Source organism: Hylobates moloch, unplaced genomic scaffold (assembly GCF_009828535.3).
Source record: "Hylobates moloch isolate HMO894 unplaced genomic scaffold, HMol_V3 SCAFFOLD_4, whole genome shotgun sequence".
Taxonomy (NCBI): domain Eukaryota; kingdom Metazoa; phylum Chordata; class Mammalia; order Primates; family Hylobatidae; genus Hylobates; species Hylobates moloch.
In genome coordinates this window covers 68,312,190-68,329,135 of record NW_026652279.1, presented here as the reverse complement: position 1 = coordinate 68,329,135, position 16,946 = coordinate 68,312,190, and the positions used below count along the sequence as shown (strand labels likewise).

The 16,946-nt window shown below is 37.1% G+C and overlaps 1 protein-coding gene across 1 annotated transcript in view; it reads left to right on the top strand.

Annotated features, from left to right (window-relative positions):
* EPHA3 (EPH receptor A3) overlaps positions 1-16,946 on the top strand; it is a 368,497-nt gene that overhangs the window by 223,231 nt on the left and 128,320 nt on the right. The window contains exons 4-5 of the mRNA XM_032150377.2: positions 11,253-11,408; positions 12,092-12,427. Coding sequence (XP_032006268.1) covers positions 11,253-11,408; positions 12,092-12,427 — 492 coding nt within the window. The remainder of the gene's footprint in view (positions 1-11,252; positions 11,409-12,091; positions 12,428-16,946) is intronic.

Genomic DNA, 16,946 nt, shown 5'->3' with positions numbered 1-16,946 from the left:
CCCTTTAGCTTTTAAGTTTATGAAATAAGTGATCAAGTTAATGTTTGATGAATAAGAAAGTACAAACAACAACAACAAAATTATATATACATTTTTATCCTGCCTTTTTCCCGTAAAAATATTATGAGCCTCTTTCCATGTGAGACATTAATACCATTATACAAATGTATGAGAATAGCATAACTTATTTATAAAAATGTGTGAACATAGCATAATTTATTTAGCTGCTTTTCTAATTTAGGGCATCACACTTTTTTTCTAATTTGCCAATTTTATAAATAGTTTTGCTCCTATAACTTTGTGTAGATGAACATACCTAGGACCTAAGTGTTCTTCCTACATTCGTGTACAACATTATTCCTTTAGAAATTACAGCTTCTAGGTTTTCATCATTTCTATCTCAGACTCCTTCTCTGGGTGACATTGTACACTCTAAAATTCAATTTATGATGGTAATTCTGTTCATCTAAAATTAAATTATAAAGGTGGATATTTGATTGGTAACCAAACCTCATGTTCTAGTTAGGATTCCAAATCAGCCTAGGAAATGCTAATTTATAGTAGAGAGTATTCAGATGTAGTAGTGATTTAGCATCTCCAAAACTCCTTTCTAGGAGTTTTCCTATACATTCCAATGCTTTTCTGATATTTAACAAAACAAACAAACAAGCAAACAAAACACTTCAAAAAAGCTTTTCAGCACTATTCTCAAAAGCTTCTCCAGGCTGTCCGCTAATATATCCTGAGTATAGAGTTGAGCCCTATGCATTTTGACGTTCACCTTAATAACATCTTCATAAATAAGACCTTCTATCCCATTCTCGCTCCGGCCCTTCCCCTGTAATCGTCTGCTCATTACACGCATATTCTGTTAATTGATCTCATTCTCTGAGCACTGATCATGAAGAACAGAAAACCCAACTAGTGCTACTCTTAGGACGTACAGTCCCTTGAAAGTGGACAGCCAAAAAGCTGGCAAAACACGACCATCCTCAGGACCAGAAGCTGTTTTAACATTCTCTTTGTGGCGAATGTACATTGGACATGTTTTAGTGTTACTGGCACCTGTCTTGCTAAATCTGATGGAACAACAACAAACACAATAAAGCCTTGTTACTAAGCTATCTTTGAGCCATACTAGATTGTGATTGATTTTGTTATGTTTAATGGTGTGGTGGCATTTTGCCTTAGGCCTTTTTTATTGAACAGTGGAAGGAACAGAAGAAGGAAACACTTGATCACTTTGTAAATGCTGCACATTGCAGGCAGAGTTTAATGACTGAACGTAGCCACTTCCAGTGTATTGAAATGCCTGGGCCTTGCCTCAAAGCATTGTACCTCTATTCAGATGGCAAAGAATAGAGTTCCTGTAACATTGTGGAGTGCAGCTCATTTTGGGAATAAACGGTTGCTTTGACCTTGTACAGGCAAATAGACCCTGTCAGGTCTGGAATTGCAAGGCCAGGAAATCATCTGTTTAGTCAGTGCTGGTTCTAGTCATTAGTTTGTGTTTATGGCTGGGAATTGCTAATACAGCCCTGTGTGGAGGGAGCTAACATCTGAATACTAAAAGAGACCTATTTACCAACAGCTTTATTTTTTTAATTTAAAGTTAATTCAAATTGAAATGAGCCTTTTAACCCTTAATTAGGACCATGTTTCTTCTAAAAGTCAACCACATTAGTCAACTGGAGACAAAATTCACTTTGCAATTCAAAGGCTGCCTTCTTTCTTTCAACAGTAGCCACCATGGTTTACTAAGTGCATTTGTTTCCCTTTCACTATGGTAACTTTACCCATTCCCTGTATCAGCATAGTTCAAAGTCATCAATTACAACTGTGACAAAAATGTGTTATGTGCTTTGGGAATGAGGCCAAGATTCTATCTGGAAGCTCTTCCATAATGATTATTCATTGTATAGGTAGTGCTCATAACACTCCCTGTTTCGTACTCGTTTCCATATTATTTTTCAGAGCTGGCAGTTTGCTATTTTACCCCCATATGGGCCCACAGTGTTTAGTTCCTGTTTTATTGTTTCCCCTTCATAAATATGAAATCAGCAGTTTCCCAAAATATTTCTAATTCATCCACTACAAATTGGTATTATTTTGGCTTCCTTCTATTATCGTACTCATATTTTTAGTATTTCTTAATAGAAAATTAACATTTGGCGAAGACCTCATCTAATGTGTTTCACTGTGGCCCATTCTGGCTGTTTTTTAAAATAAGTTTTGGTGTTTGCTCAGTAATGCACAAGCATACCGTCACTAACTCGGCACTTAAACTTGAAGAGCTAAAGACTAGATTAGCAAGAAAAGGGCAAATAAAACTGCAGGCTGGGCAGGGTGTCTCACGCCTGTAATCCCGGCAGTTTGGGAGGTTTAGGCGGGGAGATCTCCTAAGGTCAGGAGTTTGAGACCAGCCTACCAGTATGGTGAAACCCCATCTTTACTAAAAATACAAAAATTAGTCGGTGTGGTGGCATGCGACTGTAGTCCCAGCTACCTAGGAGGCTGAGATAGGAGAATTGCTTGAACCAAGGAGGCAGAAGTTGCAGCAAGCCAAGATCGCGCTGCTAACTCTAGCCTGGGTTACAGAGCAGAGTGAGACTCCGCCTCAAAAAGAAAAAAAAACACCTCACTGCACACTAACAGAAGGAAAATGTGCTCTCTTTTCAGTCATCTTTTTAATGCTGTGCTTATTTTTCTTGTCATTAAAAGAGAAAATATAGTATCTTATATTTTTAAAATTAGAAATAATTAATTTTGATTGATGTTATCAAATTTGATTTTTATGTCAATACATTCCCATAAAATTCACTCCCATAAAATTCACAAACTTCTAAACATTCTGCACAATGTAAAATGTGAAAAAGGGATGACTATCGTAACATATAGTTTTATTATGTTATTGGTTATGATGAAAGTAAAACAGGGAATTGTTTGGCAGTCAATGTGTATCATTCAGTCCATTTGACTATAAAACCAATATGCCCTTTGTATATACACTACTCTGGTAGAGGAAAGCACTGCAAAATCCATCATTTCTTTTTCAAGTATATTTGTTCTAAGCCAGGAAAGAATTTCATTTCCTTGTTCTGTTGCCATATGACATTTTATAATTTCAATGGCTAATTTTAGTCCTTAAAGCAGTGATGAACATGAAGATAATTTGTTCTTTTATCTCCACTTAGAAAGTGTTTCTAATCCTACAAATTTAGGCGTACAGGGTATTAACGTTTTAAAGTGTCTAGGCTAAGAAGAGTCTTTAGAGACAACTTAGTCAACATCTGTCATTTTTTAAATGAGTAAATTGAAGTCCTGATAAGACAACTGGTTGCAAATGATTCACTCACTTTAAAAATTCATCTCATCCACTGCTAGGTGCTGGACGGTGTGCTAGATATAGGGTGCACAAAATGAATAGGAAATAAATCCTGTCTCTGTATGGCTCAGGGTCTAATCTGGGAATACATAATTACTTAGAGTAGAACCTTAGAGTTATTTATAGAAGAGGAAGTCACCATCTCAAACACCTCATTAAAGTTTGAAGATACCTGATCAGTAAATCTAAGCCAACACCTATTTAATAGGAAAAGCTAGATCAAAACATGCATTTCCCACTTCCTAGTCCAGTGCTTTTCCTCTAACATGCTGAAGACAACTTGAAGTATTGGGATAAAAAGAAGAAATTTCAGGAAATTTCTTAGTGAAGATAACATATAAATGACATATAAAAACATATCTTGCAACTCCAATTCTCAAGTGAGAAGATCCATTTATAGAATAACCATGATATGAAACTGATCTCCTTTTTAAAAGCTGGGATTTTGACTTTTATTACTATAAGACACAATTAATGGTTGTTTTCATTTTGGGGCTGCTATATCAAAATACCATAAGCTGGTTAGTTTATAAACAATGGAAATTTATTTCTCCCTGATCTGAAGGCTAGGAAGTCCAAGATCAAGGGGCCAGCATACTCAGTGTCTGGTGAAGACTTATTTCCGGGTTCATAGATGGCACTTGCTAGCTGTGTCCTCAGGTGATAGAAGGGACAAGGTAGCTCTCTGGGACCTCTTTTATAACGGCATTAATCTATTTCATGAGGACCCTGCCTTCATGATCTAAACCTCCCCAAGATCTCACCTCCTAAAACCAACATATTGGTCATTAGATTTCAACGTATATATTTTAGGGAAACACAATCATTCACATCATAGCAAGTGTCTAGGTCATTTTAGGAAATCGATACATGTTTGATAAAAGTGAAGGAATGAATTCAAACATTATGCGAACAAATACAATTCCTAGCAAATCCATGAGGATATCTAGTAAGGCTTGAGAAGGTGCTGCCTTCCATTTTAATTGTTATTAACATAGAGTCATGGATCATCTTACTTGAATATATCAACACAGTATTAAAGATAAGAGTTCCTGCCACAATTAACTAGTTTAAAAATTTTCTTACAAAACGGGAGAAAGTATCTCCGGAGCCACATAAAAAGGTGGCAATTTGCTTCCACTTGAAAGATTTTAAACTATGCAATCACTCTTTGGTTTTGCTATCCTGGGGTTAAGATCCATGAATAATTTTTCCCCATCTTTGACTGACAAGAACATTTACTACTGGATTACCTGAGGGAAGACGTAAATCAGAATTGTGTCATTTTGGCAGCAGCTTTTTGATATGTGTGTATCTGCCTTAGTTAAGTATTGATTTAATAGCTGGTCTCCACTACAGACAACTTTGACTATACGGCTGGCGCTTTTTACTTTAAAATTTGTCTCTGGATAAATCTTTTGTCCACCCTTCTTGTCTAATCTCTTTTTTCTTTGGTATTCTATAATAAGTTGACCAGGACTTATTTTCATTAACAAAAGGAAAGAAAGCACATTAATATATCTACTTTTTATTTCCTACTTTTATTCTCTTATATGTGCAACCTCCTTCAGCCTATAAAAATGCTTAAATGAGAGAAATGTGTAGATCGTTACTCACTAGTTTTACATTCAAGGAAGGAAAGGAGATGTTTTCAATATACAATCATTGCCTTTGCTACTATAAGCAAAGATAACACACACACACACACACACACACACACACACACGCAAACATAGATGCTCCTTAAAGTCTTTAATACTCTCAGGAGGCTTTTTTGAAGGATAAAGAAGGCATGACGGACAGACAGGTAATTGAGCACAAGTTGATTTACTGCAAGGGAGAGAGATTACTTATTGATGAGATAAATTTAAAAATTGGCTTGTTATAGAAAAATACATTTATAGAGATTGTTTCTTTATAAAATAATAATTTTATACATTCTCCAGTCATATTCTCAAATTCGTTGAACAGTTTTGGTGGAGAATTGAGATACTACTTGAACAAGAAATGGAAAATTTACTTATATGCCTCCCAAATACAGCACGTCACTGTCATCCTATTCATGAAATTGAAAAATTCCTACTGCCCTTCCAACTAAAAGGACACTTCCTCATCTGCCCGTATCAATGTTAGACATCAAATAGATAGCAAATCCTAGAGAAAGGCTGGGTGCAGTGGCCCAAGCCTGTAACCCCAGCACTTTGGGAAGCTGAAGGGGGAGAAACACTTAAGGCCAGGAGTGCAATACTAGCCTGGGGAATATAGTGAGACCTCATCTCTACAAAAAGTTTTAAAAGTTAGCCAAGCATGGTAGCATGCACCTGTTGTCCCAGCTACTTGGTAGGCTGAGGTGGGAGGATTGCTTGAGCCCAGGAGGTGGAGGCTGCAGTGAGCTGTTATCATGCCTCTGCACTCCAACCTGGACAGTCGGGTGAGAAGAGCAAAGACCCTGGCTCAAAAAAAAAAAAAGAAATATCCTAAATCCTAGAGAAAGACATGTACAAGAGAGCATTAGCCTTTCTGACATGTTTTCTCACTTGGAATAGATGACAAAGTCTTGCAATTTTTAATTAAATAAAAGTTTAAATGGCTACTTTTCAATTTCATATCAAAAGTTTAGAATTGGTAGAAAAATAATTTGTGTTTTAAGGAAGCAATTTGCTTTCAATAACTGATTTTTATAAAATTAAAAGAAAGATACCTTCCCTGTTCGAACTATACCATTGAATTTCTTTGTTATCTTGGGCATGCTGTCCTTTCCATTGGTGCTTCAATTGTACAGTCTATAAAATACACAGACTGGTTCTAGATCCCTGAGGAATCGCCACACTGACTTCCACAATGGTTGAACTAGTTTACAGTCCCACCAACAGTGTAAAAGTGTTCCTATTTCTCCACATCCTCTCCAGCACCTGTTGTTTCCTGATTTTTTAATAATGGCCATTCTAACTGGTGTGAGATGGTATCTCACTGTGGTTTTGATTTGCATTTCTCTGATGGCCAGTGATGATGGGCATTTCTTCATGTGTTTTCTGGCTGCATAAATGTCTTCTTTTGAGAAGTGTCTGTTCATGTCCTTTGCCCACTTTTTGATGGGGTTGTTTGTTTTTTTCTTGTCAATTTGTTTGAGTTCATTGTAGATTCTGGATATTAGCCCTTTGTCAGATGAGGACCCAGCCATCCCATTACTGGGTATATACCCAAAGGAGTATAAATCATGCTGCTATAAAGACACATGCACACGTATGTTTATTGCGGCACTATTCACAATAGCAAAGACTTGGAACCAACCCAAATGTCCAACAACAATAGACTGGATTAAGAAAATGTGGCACATATACACCATGGAATACTATGCAGCCATAAAAAATGATGAGTTCGTGTCCTTTGTAGGGACATGGATGAAACTGGAAAACATCATTCTCAGTAAACTATCGCAAGGACAAAAAACCAAACACCGCATGTTCTCACTCATAGGTGAGAATTGAACAATGAGAACTCATGGACACAGGAAGGGGAACATCACATTCCGGGTACTGTTGTGGGGTGGGGGGTGGGGGGGGCGGGGACAGCATTAGGAGATATACCTAATGCTAAATGACGAGCTAATGGGTGCAGGAAATCAACATGGCACATGGATACATATGTAACAAACCTGCACATTGTGCACATGTACCCTAAAACCTAAAGTATAATAAAAAAAAAAGGAAGAAAAAAAAAATACACAGACTGATACCTACACTGACAATTTCAATAGAACTGTGATAAGATTTAATTGAGATAGTACATATAAAAGTCCTACAGAAGTAAAGATATTTACAAAAATTAAAATGTTATTATAGAATCTAGCATTTTACTCTGCATATAGTTGACATTAAATGACTATCTACATTTGTGGTTAAAGCCTATCAGCTAGTTATCAGGTGTCAGATGATGCAATGTCTGTCCCTAAACTGTGTGTCACTTAATTTCTGGACTTCAGTGACCTCAGATGTAAAATACACTAAGGATCTTTTAGCTTCATTAGGCTATTATTCTATTTAATTAGTACATCTCAACTGAATTTTCTATTCATCTCTCTATGTCACTCAGGGATGCCGTCTGCTACAAGTAAAAGAAACCTGGGCCACAGTGACTTAAACAAACAGGGTATTATCTTTCTGACATTACAAGAAATCTTTTTTTTTTTTTGAGACGGAGTCTCGCTCTGTCGCCCAGGCTGGAGTGCAGTGGCGCTGATCTCGGCTCACTGCAAGCTCTGCCTCCCGGGTTCACGCCATTCTCCTGCCTCAGCCTCTCCGAGTAGCTGGGACTACAGGCGCCCGCCACCACGCCCGGCTAATTTTTTTGTATTTTTAGTAGAGACGGGGTTTCACCGTGGTCTCGATCTCCTGACCTCGTGATCCGCCCGCCTCGGCCTCCCAAAGTGCTGGGATTACAAGCGTGAGCCACCGCACCCGGCCAAGAAATCTTGAGATTTGTGGTTCCTGGATCAAGTACAGAAAACACATCATGCTGAATTTCTTGGCCTTTCACTCATGATCACCTGTAAGCTGCTGCAATCCCAGCCATAATGTCCATAATCAAGGCTGGAATAACTTGGCTTCAGTTGCGTTTGTGCCATCTTGTTAGAAAACGAAAAGGTGTCACAAATATTTTAATCAGACTTCTGTGTACATTTCTTTGCTCACCTTTTTGGCTGTAACTTTGGCCATTCATCTCTAGCTTCACTGGTCTAAGGAAGGAAGGGTTTGGCTGGCTTCATCTGTGAGCAAAATCAGGATTCAGCTGGCAAGAAGGAAGCAGAGTTTGGATATTGAATACCAACACTACTTGCCATATAATTCTGTGTAACAGTTTGTATTTTTCATGTTGATTTATTTGTCTATTGAATTATGCTTCACACTGGCCACTTCTACTATCTATGTGTGGTCTTTCTCAGATGGCGCTCCTTCTGTGCAGTCTCTTCCAACCACCAATTGCGATGGAGCGTTTGCTCAGCATGATTTGTATTAAATGCCCGCTGCCCACTTTCTATTGCAAGGGCCCTTTGGGTATGGGCAGCAGAATTAGGGACATTTTTGCTTTTTGGGGAATCAAAGAGCCCAAACAAGAATAGATGTTTGACAAATATTTATTTATTTATTTATTTATTTATTTATTTATTTATTTATTTATTTTTGAGAGGGAGTCTCGCACTTTCGCCCAGGCCGGACTGCAGTGGCGCTATCTCGGCTCTCTGCAAGCTCCGCCTCCCGGGTTCACGCCATTCTCCTGCCTCAGCCTCCCGAGTAGCTGGGACCACAGGCGCCTGCCACTGCGCCTGGCTAATTTTTTGTATTTTTAGTAGAGATGGGGTTTCACCGTGTTAGCCAAGAAGGTCTCCATCTCCTGACCTCGTGATCCACCCGCCTCGGCCTCCCAAAGTGCTGGGATTACAGGTGTAAGCCACCACGCCAGGCCGACAAATATTTATGAAGCTGTATGTATATGTGCCTACCTATCTTTTACTGTTATCTCAGGGTTATTATTTAGTCATAATTGGATAAAGTCTAGTGACTAGTTTGAGTAGCATTCTTAACTTTTAGGTTTATTAACTGTAGCTACCTTCAAGATACTATCAATAATCTTGATAATTTGCGTGGTACCTAGGAAGTGATTATGTGACTCTCTTTTCAACTATCATATAGTATAGCCATCTCTAATAGTAACAAAAAGTGACTGAGTGTTTAGTGAATACCTGTATAGCAAATGTTGTAAAAACCATAAAAGTCTCAAATGAAAACACACAGATGAACTTACAAGCAAACAAAATAACAAAGTACTTCAGAGCACAGCAACTTAATCCTTTAAAGACTCAGCAATGCCCTCTCACAAGTTTAATGGCATTCAGTGATGAGCTAAATAGAAAACAGAATTTAAGTGCATAGTTTGTTTACATACTTTATATCATTTCCCCCTTAGGCAATATGGTATGAGATATGAGTGGAAGTGTTTAACCAGTGCTTAAGCACAATATTTAAAAAATTATAGCATGGCCGGGTGCGGTGGCTCACACCTGTAATCCTAGGACTTTGGGAGGCCGAAGAGGGTGAATCACGAGGTCAGGAGTTTGAGACCAGCCTGACCAATATGGTGAAACTCTGTCTCTACTAAAAATACAAAAATTAGCCAGGCCTGGTGGCGCACACCTGTAATCCCAGCTACTTGGGAGGCTGAGGCAGGAGAATAAATAGCTTGAACCTGGAAGGCGGAGATTGCAGTGAGCCGAGATTGTGCCACTGCACTCCAGCCTGGGTGACAGAGTGAGACTCCATCTGAAAAAAAAAAAAAAAAAAAAAAGCAAAATTATAATCGTTAGGGCAGTAGAATTGACTATATGGAATGGATCTCAATGTGACACCAAAAGTTGTTCAATATATTGGAAATTGGTCCTACAGCAGCCATTCTTGGTAGGAACTAGAAAACAGTAAGACTAGATTAATGATTGCTATCATTTTAACATTTCAAGTTATTTCAGTAGTTTATTTTGGCAGTGTATTTCCCTTATCTTATTTTAAGAAACTTTCAGTAAGAAGATATTCTACCATGGATATATTGTGTTTCTTTTCAGAAACATGTTTAGTGATTATAAGTGTTGATTTGTCCACACAGGTTTTACTTTAATGCAAATAATCTTCTCTTCACAATATGAAGTTAATATAAGAAAATTCTAGAATGTAATGACCATCCGTAGGGCCCATTCTATATATAAGTTCTGTAAATCATCAAGTCTATATAAGTTCTGTAAACCATCAAGTCCAAATGTGGCACTGAAATTGAGCTTAAGAAGTTTTAGAAATTATTGACTTCCAAGGATGATCTTGAATCTAAAATTTAGATCCCAAATTCCTTCTCAAATGAATTACTAGAGACTTCTTGGAATTTTCACTATGATTTTAGTTCTCAATGTAATTATAAAAATGCATCAAAAGAAGTAATGCAGCATTTTGAATTTGCTATCAGACAAAATGAAAATAATATAGTAGAGGCAGATTAGGCATATCTCTGTAAAACAGTAAATAGATGCTGAACACTAAATTATAAGCTGAAATCAATGTTCGATAACCAGTTCAGTAGGCTTACAAAAACCATTTTATGCAGAGATATGGCCAGAAATTAAAAAGATAACACAGTTATTAAAAGAGCTCTCATCTAGTAACAGTTCATATGTGTATTAGTTTAAACAGGAACTGTATATCCCACTGTATTTCAGATATAGACAAAGGAATATATTTAAATCTTTATTTTAGGCCATTGCCATAGGAGGTAAGGAAAAATACTGTCAAGACAGAAAAAAATACTGTAGCTCATGAAAATTATTTATCAAGAATCTTAAAAATATACGGGAAGCCATGATCTCTTCTTTCAGTTGCTTACACTTTGTGGGACGAAGTTGTACCCACAGAGCAATTAGAAAACTAGTCAATGTTAATATACTGCTTACTGCAGTGCAGATAGTATACGCATTGCGTCATGTTTTAAAAAGGGAATTACTACATGGTGACATGATTTTGCTTTATTTTCTCCACAAATAGTCCAATGCCAAGTAAAGCTGTGAAAACACAAGCTGGAAATTTCATCGTACACTAGTGCCAAAATAATCTAAATCTTGTGTGTGCGTTTTTTTTCTTAACATTTGGTGCAAATTCAAGCATATATGTAGAAAAACTACAGTAGGCTCTATCATTTGCTTCTGTAAGTTTTTAGAGGAAAAAACTTGATTTTTATTTCTAATAAATTCATATTCGAACTTACTTAAATCTGTTTTACATATTTTAAAAAAAAATTATCACAGACTTTTAAAAGAGAGTTATTTTGTTTGTAGCTTGTCGACCAGGTTTCTACAAGGCGTTGGATGGTAATATGAAGTGTGCTAAGTGCCCACCTCACAGTTCTACTCAGGAAGATGGTTCAATGAACTGCAGGTGTGAGAATAATTACTTCCGGGCAGACAAAGACCCTCCATCCATGGCTTGTACCCGTGAGTAGTTCTGCTGCAACCCATGCCTCCATGTTTGTTTTGTTTTCTTCTTGTTACCGTGCTGTTTGTTTTTGTTTTAAAGCGTTTGGCCCATTTCCTTCTGTTGCCCGTGTGCAAATTGAAAGCTTTCTCTGCTTCACTCCCCATGCTTGGCTCACCACAAATGCAACATTTATCACACAAAATGAATTATATTTTAAAGCACTTCCTGCAACATGACCCCCAGAAAGAGAGAACATTTTCTGTGTCTTGTTTAGATCCTGCATTACATATGACAGGATAGGGGAGGTTATAGACAGGAGATTTATGTTTTTACATTTCTATTCCCTCTTGCTGTATGTTGGTCATAGGTCATAGGGAAAAAGGACTAAGATTTATAAAACTAATACTAAAGTTTTCATAACTATTCACAAGGGTTTTGAACATAGTGGTGAGTTACTTTGTTAGAATTTGTGAATGTATCCTTACCCTTGAGTCAAAACTCCCCCATTCACAGCTTGGGGAAGACAGTGTTCTTGAATCCATGTGTCTATAATCTCATGGATCCTCTAAGGATGAACTGAAAGTTGATAATAAAGAAAGGATAGTTATTTACCTCTTTCAGTTCTATTGTAAATTATCTATTTCCCTTGTAGTAGAAAAGAGAAGTGAGGCTCATTAATCTTTGTTGAACTACTTTGCAGGACCTCCATCTTCACCAAGAAACGTTATCTCTAATATAAACGAGACCTCAGTTATCCTGGACTGGAGTTGGCCCCTGGACACAGGAGGCCGGAAAGATGTTACCTTCAACATCATATGTAAAAAATGTGGGTGGAATATAAAACAGTGTGAGCCATGCAGCCCAAATGTCCGCTTCCTCCCTCGACAGTTTGGACTCACCAACACCACGGTGACAGTGACAGACCTTCTGGCACATACTAACTACACCTTTGAGATTGATGCCGTTAATGGGGTGTCAGAGCTGAGCTCCCCACCAAGACAGTTTGCTGCGGTCAGCATCACAACTAATCAGGCTGGTGAGTACATACTAGATGCTTCTTACTCCTATCATATCAAGTCCGAGTAATGGTTTTGACTCTGGGTGGAAAACTGGGTGGAAGGAAAAAAGGATCTGATAGAGCCCCAGGATTTTGCCTTCTAACACATTTAAACAGTTATGGCACATTAAATAATTTAATTATTCAAGTGAGAATAAACCATATTTGTTAGGTGATTTTTAAACTAGTTTATACCCATTGTTTCCCAATTTGAAATCCTTAAATATTTGAGGCTCTCAGATAGTAGTAGGGGGGCTCCTTGGGGGAAATATTTTTACATTTCAGAGAATTTAGGCAATGAATCTCAGCTTTAAAAAAGGTTATGCAGGATGTGAAAAATTATAAATATCTTCAGCTTAGTTAAAACTAGATATTCCTTTGTTATTTTATACTTCTAAGAAGCTCTGTGTATTATAACTGATACTTACAAATCTCTGCTTGCTTGATAATAACTATGCAGATTACTTATGGATTTTACTTGTGAGATTTTAATTGTGAATCTCTAGAACATATAGATGGATTATATATTACATAAAAATAATGCCCCTTTGAAATATAACAGTCATTTTTCAATATTGATAACTGATAAATGAGTAATAAACAGTTTTCTTTTGTATTCAAAATGTCTCATACAAAGTTAAACTGATAGGTATTTGTTGTGCTTAATTATTGCTACAAAATGTCATAATTAGCTATACATTCCAAGAAGCTCAATTCAGAGATATTATTGTCTTATTTTTACACACACACACACACACACACACACACACACAAACATTGGAGCCAAAGGGAGAGGGAAGAGAGAGACAAGATGCCACTCTGATTCTCCAGAGAACTACAGATTCTCCGGTTTTCTCCCAGGTGGGGTCACCTCTGAGCTGGTTGTCAAGATTGAGTATAAACTCGGCTTCTGCTCTTCATTTGGCTTACATTATGGAAATCCCTCTGGTCTCTGGTGGGAATCACCCTTTGCTCTGAGAATATCAGAATGTGTCCTGGATGCTCTAGGCAAAAGGAAACCAGAGATGACTAAATTATCTTATCACCTAGGTCTTCTAGTAGCCAAATAACGAGCCAAAAAAAGTCACCACATTCTGTTTCCATCATTTCGCTTACTCAGAAAGGTTAGTTCAACTAGCAAAGACACACGGTAAGTGTCATCTACAAAAGCAAGTGTGCATCACTATGACTCTGCTGGTTGTTAACATTTTCATCTATTTATCTACTGGTTAAATGTAGTTCTAGCTATTCCTGCAGGTTATTACAGAAATGCCTCTCTACTGGTTAATTTCTCAAATACACTGAGTAGCCCCCTAAGCTCAGTATGTGAGGTCCATCTCCATTCTCCCCATCATTCAGCAACCAAAGGGATAAATCCTTGCATAAGAGGGGTATCCAGAGCCTTTGGCTAGCACCTGTCTTTCTTGAGGGGCCTCTGTCTTCCCCATGCCAATGGATAGATATTTTAAATATAAGCCATGGCAGAGTCCATCCATCTTCAAATATGTATCTTTCTGATTCTAAATTTCTCTTTCATTTCCACTTTGCTTCTGGTCTCATATATTGATGAAAATCTTGTATTTTTACATTCCTCATGATGATAAGTAAACTTAATTTGTGGAAAATACATGAATTTTAAATGAAGTGCACTGAATCATTATTTTAATCTTGCTCACTGTATCTGTAATTTCTCCCACTTGGAGCTAGATCCCAGACCAACCATTATATGCTTTGCTTTGCTTCAGTTAATGGTATTTATACTTTGTAACTAATGATATTTAAAAGTTTATAACTTAGGTTTATTTAACTGTCTTCTATGGGAAAAAATGAGTACTGCAATACTGTTGCTATATATTGGATGATTATGGCTTCTCATCTTCAGAGAACACAGGAATTTTAACAAATTATAATCATGTGGCAAATGGTTTTCTGGAGCCCTATATTTCAAGCTGATTTACTACCTTGTTTAAAATCGTAGCATCAATCTGTGTTATAATTATCTCTTAAGTCAAACAGAATTGTATAAAAACAAACAAGAGCTCCTTATTTCCTCTCTTATCATTCCCCTCTGGCTTTCTGACAATGCATTTATCAGGAAACTAATAGTTCCAAATATATACAGTAAATGAATCTAGGTAAAGTGGCAACCAAGACCAGGCCAAGACATTAAAAAAATAAATGAGGTTGATGCTTTGGCCCTCCCAGTTACAAATCACAGTTTAAGACAGATTCAGCAAAGGTGATATAAGTTACTTACCCTAGTCTCTCTCCCATTTAAAAAAATCACAAATGTGTTTATAATATGCACCACCAGGCATTTTATATATTTATTTCAGGATGTCTGTATCATTTTGTGTGCCTGGGGAGATAGAGGTCTTTGTTCTATCTTCAAATCTCCAGGGTAAGATATATAAGCATGATTAGAAGCAATGCCTTTTCTTAAGGTAGTGTTTCTTTGTTTTGCTTTATTTTTGTTCTTGTGAAGGTTAATGGACTGGTAGCCTTGAAAAATAAGCTCCCTACCACTGGAAGGATATGGCTGTGACAGATATGATGCCAGGGTGTTTAAAATCCTCCTAGCCTCTATCTTTGACGTGGATATAAAGGGGAAGCAGGAATGTGTCTCTTTTAATTTAGTTTGTGAGATCGAGTTTGTTGATTCTTCTCTTGATTACATTGTAAAAGCATTGTGATGATCAAATGATAAGGCAACTTCTAAATTGTAGAAGATTATGTTGTAAATTCGGATATTAGTTCTCAGCTCTCAATACTTTCACAAAGTATGTCAGTGAGATAAGAAAGTAGGCCTCCATATAAAGATTGTATCTGCGAATCCATCAAACAAGTAAAGAAAGAATTGCAGATTACAAAACAAAAATCTTCAAACTTATAACGACATAAATTGCTGCTTTTTGTTTTCTTTCACAGAATGAGTATATTCCTCTTTTTACTTCTGGACAAAAACAATCATTCCACTAGTGGAATATGCGTATCTGTTCATTCTTAACTGCCATTATAGAATCTGCCCTTTTCCACTATTCTATAGCGTATAGTGATCTCAGACTAGAATGAGGAGCACTAATACAGAATTTATGTGGCCTTGGGGTTTTGAGGTCCACCTCTACTCTTATTTTACTACTTGGATGAACTGAGATCTGAGAAGCTTTTTCAACATTTCATCAAGACAGCAAAGTTCTGAGTAAATTGACATTTCCTTCCTTTTCCAGTTTACCCTATTGGAATTCAGCATGTGTGTGTACAATTTATATCATAAAATTGGATTAATTCACGTGTGAAAATATTGCAATAGTGTACATTATGCCTATATACCTTCATCCAGATTTCTCCTAGATTAATAATTTATTCTACATGCTTTATCATTCCCACCCCATCTGTCTCTCTATGTAAATGTTACTTATTTCTGAACCACTTGCAGATATTATGCCCTTTTCCTCCTGAACACTTCAGTGAGAATTTCTTAAAAACAATAATGCTTTTACAAAGTGTCAATATATTTATTAAAATCAAGACATTAGCATTGTTCTGTACTATAATCTCATCTGAAGATACTAGTCAACTTTTGTTCATTGTTTCACTCATATCCAAATGGCAAAAACAAATTGATGTTCTGTTTACCTCCAGTTTCTATTTATAATAATATAATAACATATACTGATATAATATAATTCCCGTCCATAAAAATAAATAAGTAATTTTCTGTTAATTCAAGGCAGATGCAAAAAAAAAAAAGTGAAGAAGGAAGAAGACCAACACTTATTGATAGGACTTTCCAGGTGCTGGATATGACACAGGGAATTTCAGAGTTGCCATTCCATTCAAAAACAATCAGCAAATTATGATATTTAAAAGAGAGAATGTGACTTCATTTTAAGTAGATTTTCAATTGAAGGTGCACTGATTTATGAAAAGGAAAAGATCTTTGAGGCCGTTAGCTATAATGAAGGAATTCTCGTCCTCTGCTTTAGACAGAATGACCTCTATTATCTACTTAAGTTGATGATCAAAGGCAACCTCCTTCTTTTCCTCTTAGATAAACCCTTTCCTTTCTTCTGGCTGAAAATTGCCATCCATCACATGAAGGGATTAAACTGGAAATCCAATAATTATTATTATTATTATTATTTTTTTTGAGACAGAGTCTCGCTCTGTCGCCCAGGCTGGAGTGCAGTGGCGCAATCTCGGCTCACTGCAAGCTCTGCCTCCCGGGTTCACGCCATTCTCCTGCCTCAGCCTCTCCGAGTAGCTGGGACTACAGGCGCCCGCCACCACGCCCGGCTAATTTTTTGTATTTTTTTTAGTAGAGGCGGGGTTTCACCGTGGTCTCGATCTTCTGACCTCATGATCCACCCGCCTCGGCCTCCCAAAGTGCTGGGATTACAAGCGTGAGCCACCGCGCCCGGCCCAATAATTATTTTTGTTTTTAATTTTTTTTTTGGCATTCTGGGACTATAATTCAAAATGTTGTCAGTAATATAAT